This window comes from Schistocerca piceifrons, chromosome X (genome assembly GCF_021461385.2).
Source record: "Schistocerca piceifrons isolate TAMUIC-IGC-003096 chromosome X, iqSchPice1.1, whole genome shotgun sequence".
NCBI lineage: Eukaryota > Metazoa > Arthropoda > Insecta > Orthoptera > Acrididae > Schistocerca > Schistocerca piceifrons.
In genome coordinates this window covers 132,164,949-132,178,763 of record NC_060149.1, presented here as the reverse complement: position 1 = coordinate 132,178,763, position 13,815 = coordinate 132,164,949, and the positions used below count along the sequence as shown (strand labels likewise).

Sequence of the window (13,815 nt, the reverse complement as noted above, 5' to 3'; positions counted from 1 at the left end):
GAGCAAATAAGGAGGATCATGATGGATACCGGCATTAGTGACCACAAGATCGTTGTGACGAGATTGATCTTTGCAACACCAAAATAGTCCAAAAGTAAAAGCAAAATATTTCTATTTAAAAAAGCACATTCCTAAGAAACAGTTTCCACTCATTCCAGACTTTATAAGTGTAGACCGGATGTGGCTTGAATTCAGAGAAACAGCAACAGCAGAAATTAAGAGATTTATACCGAATAAGTTAATAAAAGATGATACGGATCCTCCATGGTACACAAAGCAAGTCAGACCACTGTTGCAGGAACAACGAAAAAAACATGTAAAATTTAAAAGAGCACCAAATCTGCAAGACTGGCGATGTTTTAATAAAGTCGAAACCTAGTACGGACTTCAATGCGAAATGCTTCCAGTAGCTTCCACAACGAAACTGTGTCTCGAAATTTGGAAGAAAATCCAAAGAAATTCTCGTCATATGTAAATTACTCCAGCGACAAGACACAATCAGTACCTTAACTGTGCGATACCAACGCTAATATTGCTGATGACAGCACCATTACAGCGGAATTAGTAAAAATAGTTTCCCGAAAACTCTTCGCCAAAGAAGACGAAGTAAATATTCCAAAATTCGAAACAAGAACAACTGCCAATACGCGTAACTTAGAAGTAGATAACCTCCATTTAGCGAAGCAGCTGAAATCACGTAATAAAGGCAAGTCTCCCTGACCAGAAGTAAACCAGTTAGTAACTTTCCGATTATGGTGATAAAATAGTCCCAAAAAAAAAGAAAAGAAATCAAATCTAAAGTCTGTCAGTTACTAAGTACCTACGAATTGGAACGATCACATAGATAATACTGTGGAGAAGACAAACAAAAGACTGAGTTTTACTGGCAGAACACTTAGAAGCTACAACAGGTCTGCTATAGAGGCTGCCTGCACTACGCTTGTCCATCCTCCGCTAGAGTATTGCTGTGTGGTGTGGGATCCTTACTACATAGGACTGACGGAGATCAGCGAAAAACTCCAAAGAAGGGCAGCTCCTTTTGTGTTATATCGAAGTACGGAAGCTAGTGTCATGGATATGATAACCGAGATGGGGTGTCAATAATTAAAACAAATGTCTTTTTTGTTGATGCATGATCTTTTCACCAACTTCCTCCTTTGAATGTGAAAATACTTTATTGCCACAAGCCTACATAGAGAGAAATGACCACTGTAATAAAATAAATCAGAGCTCATACGTAAAGATCTGAGTGTTCATTTTTCCTATACGCTGTTAAAGAGTGGAATGGTAGAAGAATTTCACTGTGGTTCGAAGAACCCTCTGCCAGGCACTTTAATGTGAACTGAAGAGTAGTCATGCCATGTAGATGTAGATGTACATTCTAAATGTAGATGTAGATGAATCGGTCCATCCCTATCCAACTTCCTTGCCAGTCTTTGTTGTCACAGGTAAGGTTCAAGCAAATTTGGAATGTGTATAAATAACGATTAAAATATATTTTAACCCTCATTTGCTCGTGAATATTGATTTGTATCTACAGGATCTACCTGCCATAAATCAATCATAACATGTTTACTTGTGAATGTTTTGCTAGCCAGTTTTTTGATTTCTTGAACTACCATCCCCACAGTTATTCAATATTTATTTATTTAGCGTATGGCTCATAACATCACAGTAAAAATTACAGGAACAACACGATTTAAAAAAAATCACATATGTATAAACAGAGCAATAAATAACAGTTTGTATATAAGGACACCGCCAATTGTAAATTTACACTCACAGAAGAGCAATCACAAGCAGACGTCCAGCTTAGATAATAAATAGTCGATTGCCTCTCGGGTCGCCATTAGGAAATCCTTTGGGTCACCCTCGTATGCCCTTAGTGGGCATTCTTGCACGATGTGTTTGACCGTCTGTCTCTCAGCGTCACAGTCGCAAGTGGCCGAAGGAAGTTTACCCCATCTGTGTAAGGAGTCGGCGCATCTCCCACAGTTGGTTCTGATGCGATTAAGAGTTGACCAAACTTTGCGAGGGCAATCAAATCCTTTTGGTTTACTAATGATGCATGGCATACTGTGGCAGTTTACTGCTGTTCTGCTCTCCCATTCCTCTTTCCATCGGTCGTTTATTTTAAAGTTGGTTTGGTGCAGAGCCTGTGCGGTCTTTAGTGGAGGATGCCTAGATCGGAGTCGGTTTCCTTGGATGTCGTATCTTCATGGATTTTTAATTGAGGGTTGGTCATGATTTTTTGAAATTCTCTAACCAGAGCGTGTTCACGGCGCGGGTTAGGAGGGGCTATGTTACTGAGAACAGGCAGCCACACTGTAGGAGTTGGCCTGATTATGCCTGATATAATACGCATTGTTGCATTAAGTTGGCTATCTACCATGTGTGTGTGTTTGCTGTTGAGCCACACTGGGGCACAGTATTCTGCCACTGGATACACCAAGCCAAGTGCGGATGTTCTTAAGGTAGATGCTGTGGGGCCCCAAGTGGTGCCACAGAGCTTCTGCAATATGTGTTGCGTGTTTTAAGTTTCGCTGCAGTTTTCGTCAGGTGTTCTTTGAATGTTAGTGTCCTATCTAGGGTAGCCCCAAGGTACTTTGGGTGTTTGTTGTGATTTAGTAATTTCCCGTCTAGATAGACTTGTAGTTCTCTGTTGGCCATTTTGTTGTTCAAATGGAAGGCAGATACTTCCGTCTTTGTAGCACTAGGTTGTAGCCTCCATTTTCTAAAGTACTCGCTGAGAATCCCTAGGTCACTCGTAAGGATATCTTCGGCAGTTTCTATATTTCTGTGGGCTGTTGCTAGAGCCCAGTCGTCAGCATAAACAAATTTGCGCGATCTGGTTGCAGGCATGTCAGCGATGTAAAGGCTGAAAAGAAGGGGCGCAAGGACAGAGCCTTGTGGGAGTCCATTATTGAGTTTCATCTGTTTACTTCTCTCATTCCTCATTATTACTTGGAAGGTTCTATTTGACAACATATCATCAATGAGGTTGGTTATCTTCTTGCAGGGAACGGCACAGATTAATTCGTACATGAGCCCCGGTTTCCGAACTGTATCATAGGCTGCTGTTAGGTCTATGAATGCTGCAGCTACTTTATGTTTCTTCTGGAACCCCGCCTCTATATATGTTGTCAGTGATAGGACTTGATCTGTACAGCAGCGATATGGACGGAATCCTGCTTGTTCGATAAGGATTTTTTTGAGTATAATCTGGCCTATTCTGTTGAGGAACAGTCTTTCTAGTAATTTATAGACCATACTGAGAAGGGCAATGGGGCGGTAACTCTCTGGTCTATCGCCTGGTTTACCAGGTTTCAGGACTGCGATGATCTTTGCTCGTTTAAGTGAGGTAGGAATGCTACCCACTTGGAGAATGTCCGTAAAGAACTTAGCCAGCCATTGTTTTGTGTAGGCTCCGACATGTATGAGGAACTCAGGGGGGATACCATCGAAACCCGAAGCTTTGCCTGATTTAACCTTCTTCAGGGCATTGGTAACCTCCTCGATGCGAATATCTGATGAATATTCTGAGTCCATTGCACGGGTCCTTTTTAATGTTTTTAAGTCTTTCTTCACTTTTGTTGTGTGCTTTCTATTTCGTGGGGCTCTAGACGCAGAAACTATGCGGGATGCAACCTTGTTGGGAGATATTTCGTCCTTTCTATGTTCAGGTGGATTTGCGCCTCCAAGTTTACGCAGGCTTGTCGGCTTGACTTTGAAAAGTCTAGATTTTCAACAGTATTCTCCCATTTTTGCCGTCTAATAAAGTCGATGTTATGTAATAGTTCATCCGCTATTTCCCGGTCCACATTCTTGAGGAACTCCGCGTACAGGTCATCGCATATCCCTGTCCAACCGGGAATGTATTTTTTGCGTACCCTCTTGGGATCGCTGTTTTCGCAGAGCTAATGACCGCTCCCACAAACTTCTCATAGCTCTTGCTGGTTGGAGGGATCCAGCTCAAGGTATAATCAAGTTGTACAGAGAATTTTGTCCAGTCAGATTTTGTAAAATTCCACCTTGGTCGAGGGTAAGACCTTATTATCGGGATGGATATACCGATATTAATAAGCACAGGGCGGTGCTGGCTATGAGGGAAGTCCGTCAGGACCCTTCTAGAGGCTGTCAGTGGTTTATCGTTTGTATCCCTCGAAACAAAGCACAGATCCGGGTTATAGTCGCAGTTCCATGCGGCTGATCTGAATGTCCCTCGGTCCTTGGCATCAAAGACCAGATATGTATTTCGTCCCTCGGACCAATCGACCAGCATGTCTCCATTGCTATCATTCGTACTATATTTCCACATTTCGTGGTGACTATTATAGTCCCCAACGTATACGCTTGGGTGTGGGTTATTCAATAATATGTCTTTCTCGAAGCTCTGAAAAGACTGATATGATTTTAGTCATGTGAGCTGTATTAGCAGTGGCTGCTGATGCTATGAGCACCATAACCATCCCACGTGTATTAGTCCATTAGGATTGTCATTTTATATTGCAGAGATCGATTGTTCATTTTATAGTGCTGAATGGTGATATTTGTTCCGGTGCTATGTCTTTCAGCTAACGTGGGTTTAATAAAATTTTTGTATTTCGTATAGTTCGCGTTTTCATTCGTCCACTTTGGGTGTTGTTTTCCTATATAAACTAGTCATATGCAATATTTGTGGCACAACTTGACCAGAAGAAGGGATAGGTTGGTAGGACATGTTCTGAGGCATCAAGGGATCACCAATTTAGTATTGGAGGGCAGAGTGGAGGGTAAAAATCGTAGAGGGAGACCAAGAGATGAATACACTAAACAGATACAGAAGGATGTAGGTTGCAGTAGGTACTGGGAGATGAAGAAGCTTGCAAAAGATAGAGTAGCATGGAGAGTTGCATCAAACCAATCTCAGGACTGAAGACCACAACAACAACAACATGTAATATTTCAGCATATTTTTTTCTCTCTTTCAGTAAGTACTTGCTGAGGTTTGACGTTTTTAGGAATATTTGATTCACTAAACCTGGCATGCTTCCAAGTTCTCTATTGCCAAGCTGTACTGCATGACTGGTTAACCTTACAGGTGACGTACCCATCATACATGATTGTTCCCTGCTGACTCTATACATTCCGTCTATCTCAGTATCTCCATGACGATTAGTGAAATTGCTAGTATGAAATCATGCTCCTCTCCTCCTCCTCCTCCTTCTTCTTCTGCTTCTCTTCCTCCATCTGTCTTATGGTGTGTGTATGTGTGTGTGTGTGTGTGTGTGTGTGTGTGTGTGTGTGTGTGTGTGAATGTTATTTAAGAATTTCAGTTACAGATTTAAATGTTTTCAGAAGAGAATGAGCTCATTCTAACTGCCCTAGCCTTAGGAATCGTAATTTCTGTCGAATAGCCTTTCACGCCTCGATAAATATCCATTTCATCGACGTTCTGTTATACACTCCTGGAAATTGAAATAAGAACACCGTGAATTCATTGTCCCAGGAAGGGGAAACTTTATTGACACATTCCTGGGCTCAGATACATCACATGATCACACTGACAGAACCACAGGCACATAGACACAGGCAACAGAGCATGCACAATGTCGGCACTAGTGCAGTGTATATCACTTCTTTCGCAGCAATGCAGGCTGCTATTCTCCCATGGAGACGATCGTAGAGATGCTGGATGTAGTCCTGTGGAACGGCTTGCCATGCCATTTCCACCTGGCGCCTCAGTTGGACCAGCGTTCGTGCTGGACGTGCAGACCGCGTGAGACGACGCTTCATCCAGTCCCAAACATGCTCAATGGGGGACAGATCCGGAGATCTTGCTGGCCAGGGTAGTTGACTTACACCTTCTAGAGCACGTTGGGTGGCACGGGATACATGCGGACGTGCATTGTCCTGTTGGAACAGCAAGTCCCTTGCCGGTCTAGGAATGGTAGAACGATGGGTTCGATGACGGTTTGGATGTACCGTGCACTATTCAGTGTCCCCTCGACGATCACCAGTGGTGTACGGCCAGTGTAGGAGATCGCTCCCCACACCATGATGCCGGGTGTTGGCCCTGTGTGCCTCGGTCGTATGCAGTCCTGATTGTGGTGCTCACCTGCACGGCGCCAAACACGCATACGACCATCATTGGCACCAAGGCAGAAGTGACTCTCATCGCTGAAGACGACACGTCTCCATTCGTCCCTCCATTCAGGCCTGTCGCGACACCACTGGAGGCGGGCTGCACGATGTTGGGGCGTGAGCGGAAGACGGCCTAACGGTGTGCGGGACCGTAGCCCAGCTTCATGGAGACGGTTGCGAATGGTCCTCGTCGATACCCCAGGAGCAACAGTGTCCCTAATTTGCTGGGAAGTGGCGGTGCGGTCCCCTACGGCACTGCGTAGGATCCTACGGTCTTGGCGTGCATCCGTGCGTCGCTGCGGTCCGGTCCCAGGTCGACGGGCACGTGCACCTTCCGCCGACCACTGGCGACAACATCGATGTACTGTGGAGACCTCACGCCCCACGTGTTGAGCAATTCGGCGGTACGTCCACCCGGCCTCCCGCATGCCCACTATACGCCCTCGCTCAAAGTCCGTCAACTGCACATACGGTTCACGTCCACGCTGTCGCGGCATGCTACCAGTGTTAAAGACTGCGATGGAGCTCCGTATGCCACGGCAAACTGGCTGACACTGACGGCGGCGGTGCACAAATGCTGCGCAGCTAGCGCCATTCGACGGCCAACACCGCGGTTCCTGGTGTGTCCGCTGTGCCGTGCGTGTGATCATTGCTTGTACAGCCCTCTCGCAGTGTCCGGAGCAAGTATGGTGGGTCTGACACACCGGTGTCAATGTGTTCTTTTTTCCATTTCCAGGGGTGTAGATGATGTCTACCCCTATACAACGACAATCCTGGTTTTCAACTTCGTCAAATATTAACAAAGTGTTCAGCTTTATTTTTTCTGGCGGTGGGGTATCGCTGATTTTGCTCAATGTCATGTATGTTACCCCATCAGTGCCAGACAATATATCCTGCAATAGCTAGTATTAGGGTTGAAATAACGTTCTTGGAAATACATGCACATGCTCAGTGTCATTTCCATCTGGTTGTGTTAGCAATGACGTAATGAGATTCATCTTGCTGCAGTCTAAGGTACCTGCAATTATCGATCATATATTGTCGGGGAGGAGTGTTCTAGTCTTTTTCTTCAGATTTTCAGTAGTATTGCAGGATCAGTCAGTTACTATGAAGTCATTATGACGATGGTGTTTTGTCCCTTCAGCCATGGCGCTGACTATATATTTACATTAGCATACTAAGGATTTTGTAGAGAAAACATACGTATATGTGGTCCTTATACTTTTTATTTACAAACCCTTACATATAGCTGCATATATGAACATGCTTAAATAAGAATGTAGTTCACTGCCTGTGTGTGAGAAGGTGAGTTCAAACATGTTGCCATATATTGATGCTCAGCTCCATGCGAAGCTGACAACACTATATTCATTACATGTAATAACGAAGGCGTACCAAGTTTCAAGATAATGCGGTAAATTTTAAAAGGAACAGAATTAAAGGCAGACAGTTCAGAGATCGCCATCTACTGTCAGTTCAGTTTGGAAAATTCTGGAATTCAAAATTTAAGAGCTATCAGGCTATTAGGTACTTTATAGAACATAAATAAAGTACAGAAATACTTATAGAAAAATTGGGATCGTTGTTAGTCTTCAACTGACAACAATATAAATACACTATGGCCATTAAAAATGCTACACCAAGAAGAAATGCAGATGATAAACGGCTATTCGTTGGACAAATATATTATACTATAACTGACTTGTGATTACATTTCCACGCAATTTGGGTGCATAGATCCTGAGAAATCAGTACCCAGAACAACCACCTCTGGCCATAATAACGGCCTTCATACGCCTGGGCATTGAGTCAAACAGAGGTTGGATGGCGTGTACTGGTACAGCTACCCATGCAGCTTCAACACGATGCCACAGTTCATCAAGAGTAGTGACTGTCGTACTGTGACGAGCCAGTTGCTCGGCCACCATTGACCAGATGTTTTCAGTTGGTGAGAGACCTGGAGAATGTGCTTGCCAGGGCAGCAGTCGAACATTTTCTGTATCCACAAAGGGCAGTAGAGGACCTGCAACATGCGGTCGTGCATTATCCCGCTAAAATGTTGGGTTTCTCAGGGATCGAATGAAGGGTAGAGCCACGGGTCGTAACACATCTGAAATGTAACGTCCAATGTTCAAAGTGCCGTCAGTGCGAACAAGAGGTGACCGAGACGTGTAACCAATGACACCCCATACCATCACGCCGGGTGATACGCCGGTATGGCGATGACGAATACACGCTTCCAATGTGCGTTCACCGCGATGTCGCCAAACACGGATGCGACCATGATGACACTGTAAACAGTACATGGATTCATTCGAAAAAATGACGTTTTGCCATTCATGCACCCAGGTTCGTCGTTGAGTTCACCATCGCAGGCGCTCCTGTCTGTGATGCAGCGTCAAGGGTAACGGCACCCATGGTCTCCGAGCTGATAGTCCATGTTGCTGCATACGTCGTCGAACTGTTCGTGCAGATGGTTGTTATCTTGCAAACGTCCCCATCTGTTGACTCAGGGATCGAGACGTGGCTGCACGATCCGTTACAGCCATGCGGATAAGATGCCTGTCATCTCGACTGCTAGTGATACGAGGCCGTTGGGTTCCAGCACGGCGTTCCGTATTACCCTCCTGAACCCACCGTTTCCATATTCTGCTAACAGTCATTGGATCTCGACCAACGCGAGCAGCAATGTCGCGATACGACAAACCGCAATCGCGATAGGCTACAATCCGACCTTTATCAAAGTCGGAAACGTGATGGTACGCCTTGCTCCTCCTTACACGTGGCAGCACAACAACGTTTCACCAGGCAACGCCGGTCAACTGCTGTTTGTGTATGAGAAATCGGTTGTAAACTTTCCTCATGTCAGCACGTTGTAGGTGTCGCCACCGGCGCCAACATTTTGTGAATGCTCTGAGAAGCTAATCATTTGTCTTCCTGACGGTTAAATTTCGCGTCTGTAGCATGTCATCTTCGTGGTGTAGCAATTTTAATGGTCAGTAGTGTAATTTTGTAGTCATGAATGGTGCTGGCTGGGCACTGCTACCAACGCTCCAAACAGTTTCGGAACAAAATGTTCCCTTCGCCGCCCGCCGGAGCGTATATAAATAACGAGGTGTCTGCCTCTTACGAACTGGCAGCTTCCCCTCTGCGTGGAAACACGTGAAGGTAGTTGCCATTCCTAAACCTGGTAAGCATACTAGACTCGCTCACAATTCTAGGCTGACAAGCCTACTGCCAGCTCTTTCTATGGTTTTCGAAAGGCTGTGTAGACAAGTGAAGGATGAGCGCCTCCTTCCGAATGAGCACTTCGGTTTCCGGAGGGGGCACTCAACCCAACAACAGCGACATAGGTTGGTTGAGCAGCCAATGGGAGCGCTGGACCGTAGAGAGTACCTAGGGGGAGGTACTTTTCGACGTGTCCAAGGCATTCGGCAGCGTGTGGCAAAACGGCCTCCCGTACAAGCTTCTTGTAGTGGGGGTACCGGTGTCACACGTCCGCCTGCTCAAAACCTACCTAAATGACCGCACTTTTCACGTACGAGCACACGGAATTCTACAGAAAGACGAATACGGGCGTGAGTGCCGCAGGGGTCTGTTCTCAGCCCTCTGCTGCTGTGTACACTATACTGTATACGTCTGACATGCCGAAAACTGCAAGCGTCGAGTTGCGCTTTATGCAGACGACATAGCGCTCTTTGTGCGCAGTCTCAGCCCACACACAATGAGACGACGTGTGCAAAAAGTGTGCGATAACCTTGGATCTTAGGCGACTCAAGATGAATGCGCCTAAAAGCCAAGCCCTGGTCGTTACCAGGTAAAAGCTCCCTAAAGATTTAGTAACGCCTCGTATCACGAGAGGCCCCATCAGATGATCACGAACCAGGAAATACCTTGGCGCGACCTGAGATCGGCACATGACCTGGGGACCTCGCGTCCGCGAAGTAAGAGGGAGAGCGTTGGGTTGCCTACGCACGCTTTATCCAATTTTAAACCCAACAACGACGTTGCGCACCCAATCTGGATTAACACTATATTTGGCACTTATTAGGTCCGTTATAGAGTAGGCTTCTATGGTATGGGGCAATGCTGCCCACATCCGCATTGAAAAACTACAGAAAGTGCAGAACAAAGCTCTCCGCCTTGCTCTGCACTTACCCAGACACTTCCCCACTAGGGAGCTTCATGAGCAGGCTGGTGTTCCCACGTTAAAGGACTTCATCGAACAGATCACTCGCCAGTTCTATGAAGAGGCGCAGAATCTGAAAACCCATTAATAGCCAGTCTGGTCAGCCAGATACATTGGCGCCCAACCACAAGGTGATCGGACCTAGTGCGTGAATAAAACTCATAATAAGAGAAATAGTGTAACAAAACCAGAATGATACCTTGAGCAGAGCAAAAAGAGAAGAGTTTTTAAAAAACCGAACGAATAGAGCAGTTAAGTAGGAAAAGGACTAAAAGTGCGAGAGCTACAAAAGAAAAGAGATCCAGAGATCTCCTAAGTCAGTCAGTCAGTCAGCTGTTCGCGTCCGTTTCAGCCTCGGATGGCGTTAGTAATGGCTGACGTTATTGATTTTCGGTCGATTGACATGTTGCGTATATGTTGTGAAACTATGTAAAAGTTAACCTACTTGGATTCAGAATATATCTGGGAAAACCTGTGTTTCTTTCTCCACATTCTATTTAGTATGCTGCCCGCTATATTATAGAAAACAGCGGTAAGTTATTCTCCTCTTTTAAGGCAAGCAGTTAACTTTTCCTGAATGGGAACAAAGAGTAGAAATCGTTCTGAACTGTTTCCGGTGCTGAGAACAATAGAACAAGCTTTAATGATTTGCTTACTTATTCTTGTGCATGTGGAACAATGTTTCGTTAAACAACAATAGACTTTTATCGTCGTGGTTCCTGGCCCCTTAGTATTATACTTAGACAATGAACAATATGTTCTCCATCGATCTCTGGATGGCCGCGTAAACAGTTTTCAGACCACTGTAAAAAGCTATGGTATCCCAGACTCGCATAAGACTACCAAACATTTCAGTTTACAACCTAGAGAACAAAATACAATAATTATTACCCATCGCCCCATTCGCTGTCTTAAAAAGTCAAATTTATATGTGTACAAGTAGTGAAAAGCATTTTTCCTCTTTAAGAGATGAAAATAAAAGCCCACTGATGATGCTGAAAGTGCAGTGGAACTTGTCTGGGAAATAGAAGAAAAGATAAAATTATGTTTTGCTCAAGGTAGATCCCCTGCAAATACAAATCTATTAAATTGTTATCAGTATATGCATTTGTACATGGTACTCACCTTATTTAAACCTTGAGGATCCCACCCATAAAGAGTTTGAATGAGATTCAGGCAGAGATCCTGCGTAGGTTTGTCGTCCCCACAAGTCTTCTGCAACAGCGAGCAAGATTCTTTGGTCGTTGGCGGAACTCTGTATATGCGCGCTCTCTGGAGGAGGCTCTGTGGGCACAAATAAGGTAGCGCTATGTTTAATATTTACACATTTTAGGTTTTGACGATGTAATGTTTCATGTTAGAGTTGAACCATTATCTACGAGTCTATAAAAATATGACGAAAACAGCGGCTGGACCACGATACTTACGCCAGCAATCCCTGACTGCACTCTGTCATTGAACTTCCAGGAAAGATTAGATTAGATTAGATTTACTTTCATTCCAATTGATCCGTAGTGACGCGCGTTAGCAACTACAATTTGAACCTGCTATTGCAAGTTTCAACAATGTTGACTGTTAAAACTGGCGGATGAACTTCCGTGGTCGTGTTCTCCGCTGTTGCAATTGTATTCAGCCGTGCAATTCGAACACATATATTTCTGATACTTAATTGAATAGTGTTTGAAAGCAGACTTTAGTGATTTTATCAGCTGCACTTCGTGTCTTGTTATCGTCCCCCTGAATGGACTCCCTATTTAGCTGGTTCCATGAAATCAGATAGGATAACGTTCTGTGAAAGAAGGATGAAGATCGGGATGCTCAGTTACTAAAAACGTTTTGTGTTTAGAGAATGACAGAAGAGAACGTCCCGTGCACCTACAAAAACATTCAGTATACAATGCCAAGGTGAAAAGTTCTTGGCTTGACAAATTTGTCTATAAAGTGATAGTATTCATAAATTGTTTCATCGTGATCAATAACGTGGCCTGCGGAATAATTTTGTTTGTATGGCTATTTGAATTTGTCATGATTTGTTCTTATGAATAAACTGTCACAGAATTCTTTGTTTTGAATGGTTCCTCGCTAATGAAAATTGATCCAAAGTTGATGAAGATACAGGAGACTACTCCTTGATTTTCAGTTGTTAAGGAATATGTGACTGAATTAAAACGTGTCTGCTCTTCTCGTGAAGATAAACCATGCGGATGACGACCCAACCTTGCACGGCTGCTACTATAGGTGAAACGCATTTATCGCGAATCTCTTGCCCAACGTAAAGTCCCGAGCGACTGGAAAAAAGCGCAGGTGACGCCTGTATATAAGAAGGGTAGAAGGACGGATCCTCAAAATTACAGACCAATATCCTTAACATCAGTTTGTTGCAGGATGCTCGAACACATTCTCAGTTCGAATATAATGAATTTCCTTGAGACAGAGAAGTTGCTGTCCATGCATCAGCACGGCTCTAGAAAGCATCGCTCCTGCGAAACGCAACTCGTCCTTTTTTCACATGATATCTTGAGAACCATGGATGAAGGGTATCAGACGGATGCCATATTCCTTGACTTCCGGAAAGCGTTTGACTCGGTGCCCCACTGCAGACTCCTAACTAAGGTACGAGCATATGGGGTTGGTTCCTAAGAATGTGAGTGGCTCGAAGATTTCTTAAGTAATAGAACCCAGTACGTTGTCCTCGATGGTGAGTGTTCATCGGAGGTGAGGGTACCATCTGGAATGCCCCGGGGAAGTGTGGTAGGTCCGCTGTTGTTTTCTGTCTACATAAATGATCTTTTGGATAGGGTGGATAGCAATGTGCGGCTGTTTGCTGATGATACTGTGGTGTACGGGAAGATCTCGTCGTTGAATGACTGTAGGAGGATACAAGATGACTTGGACAGGATTTGTGATTGGTGTAAAGAATGGCAGCTAACTCTAAATATAGATAAATGTAAATTAATGCAGATAGATAGGAAAAAGAATCCCGTAATGTTTGAATACTCCATTAGTAGTGTACCGCTTGACACAGTCACGTCGATTAAATATTTGGGCGTAACACTGCAGAGTGATATGAAGTGGGACAAGCATGTAATGGCAGTTGTGGGGAAGGCGGATAGTCGTCTTCTGTTCATTGGTAGAATTTTGGGAAGATGTGGTTCATCTGTAAAGCAGACCGCTTATAAAACACTAATACGACCTATTCTTGAGTACTGCTCGAGCGTTTGGGATCCCTATCAGGTCGGATTGAGGGAGGACATAGAAGCAATTCAGAGGCGGGCTGCTAGATTTGTTACTGGTAGGTTTGATCATCACGCGAGTGTTACGGAAATGCTTCAGGAACTCGGGTGGGAGTCTCTGGAGGAAGGGAGGCGTTCTTTTCGTGAATCGCTACTGAGGAAATTTAGAGAACCAGCATTTGAGGCTGACTGCAGTACAATTTTACTGCCGCCAACTTATATTTCGCGGAAAGACCACAAAGATAAGATAAGAGAGATTAGGGCTCGTAC

At 44.5% G+C, this 13,815-nt stretch overlaps 1 protein-coding gene across 1 annotated transcript in view; it reads right to left on the bottom strand.

The window, feature by feature from the left end:
- Positions 1–13,815, bottom strand: part of LOC124722214 (lipase 1-like) — a 228,009-nt gene that overhangs the window by 106,619 nt on the left and 107,575 nt on the right. Inside the window, exon 5 of the mRNA XM_047247409.1 lies at positions 11,438–11,596. Within this exon, the coding sequence (XP_047103365.1) occupies positions 11,438–11,596 (159 nt within the window). The remainder of the gene's footprint in view (positions 1–11,437; positions 11,597–13,815) is intronic.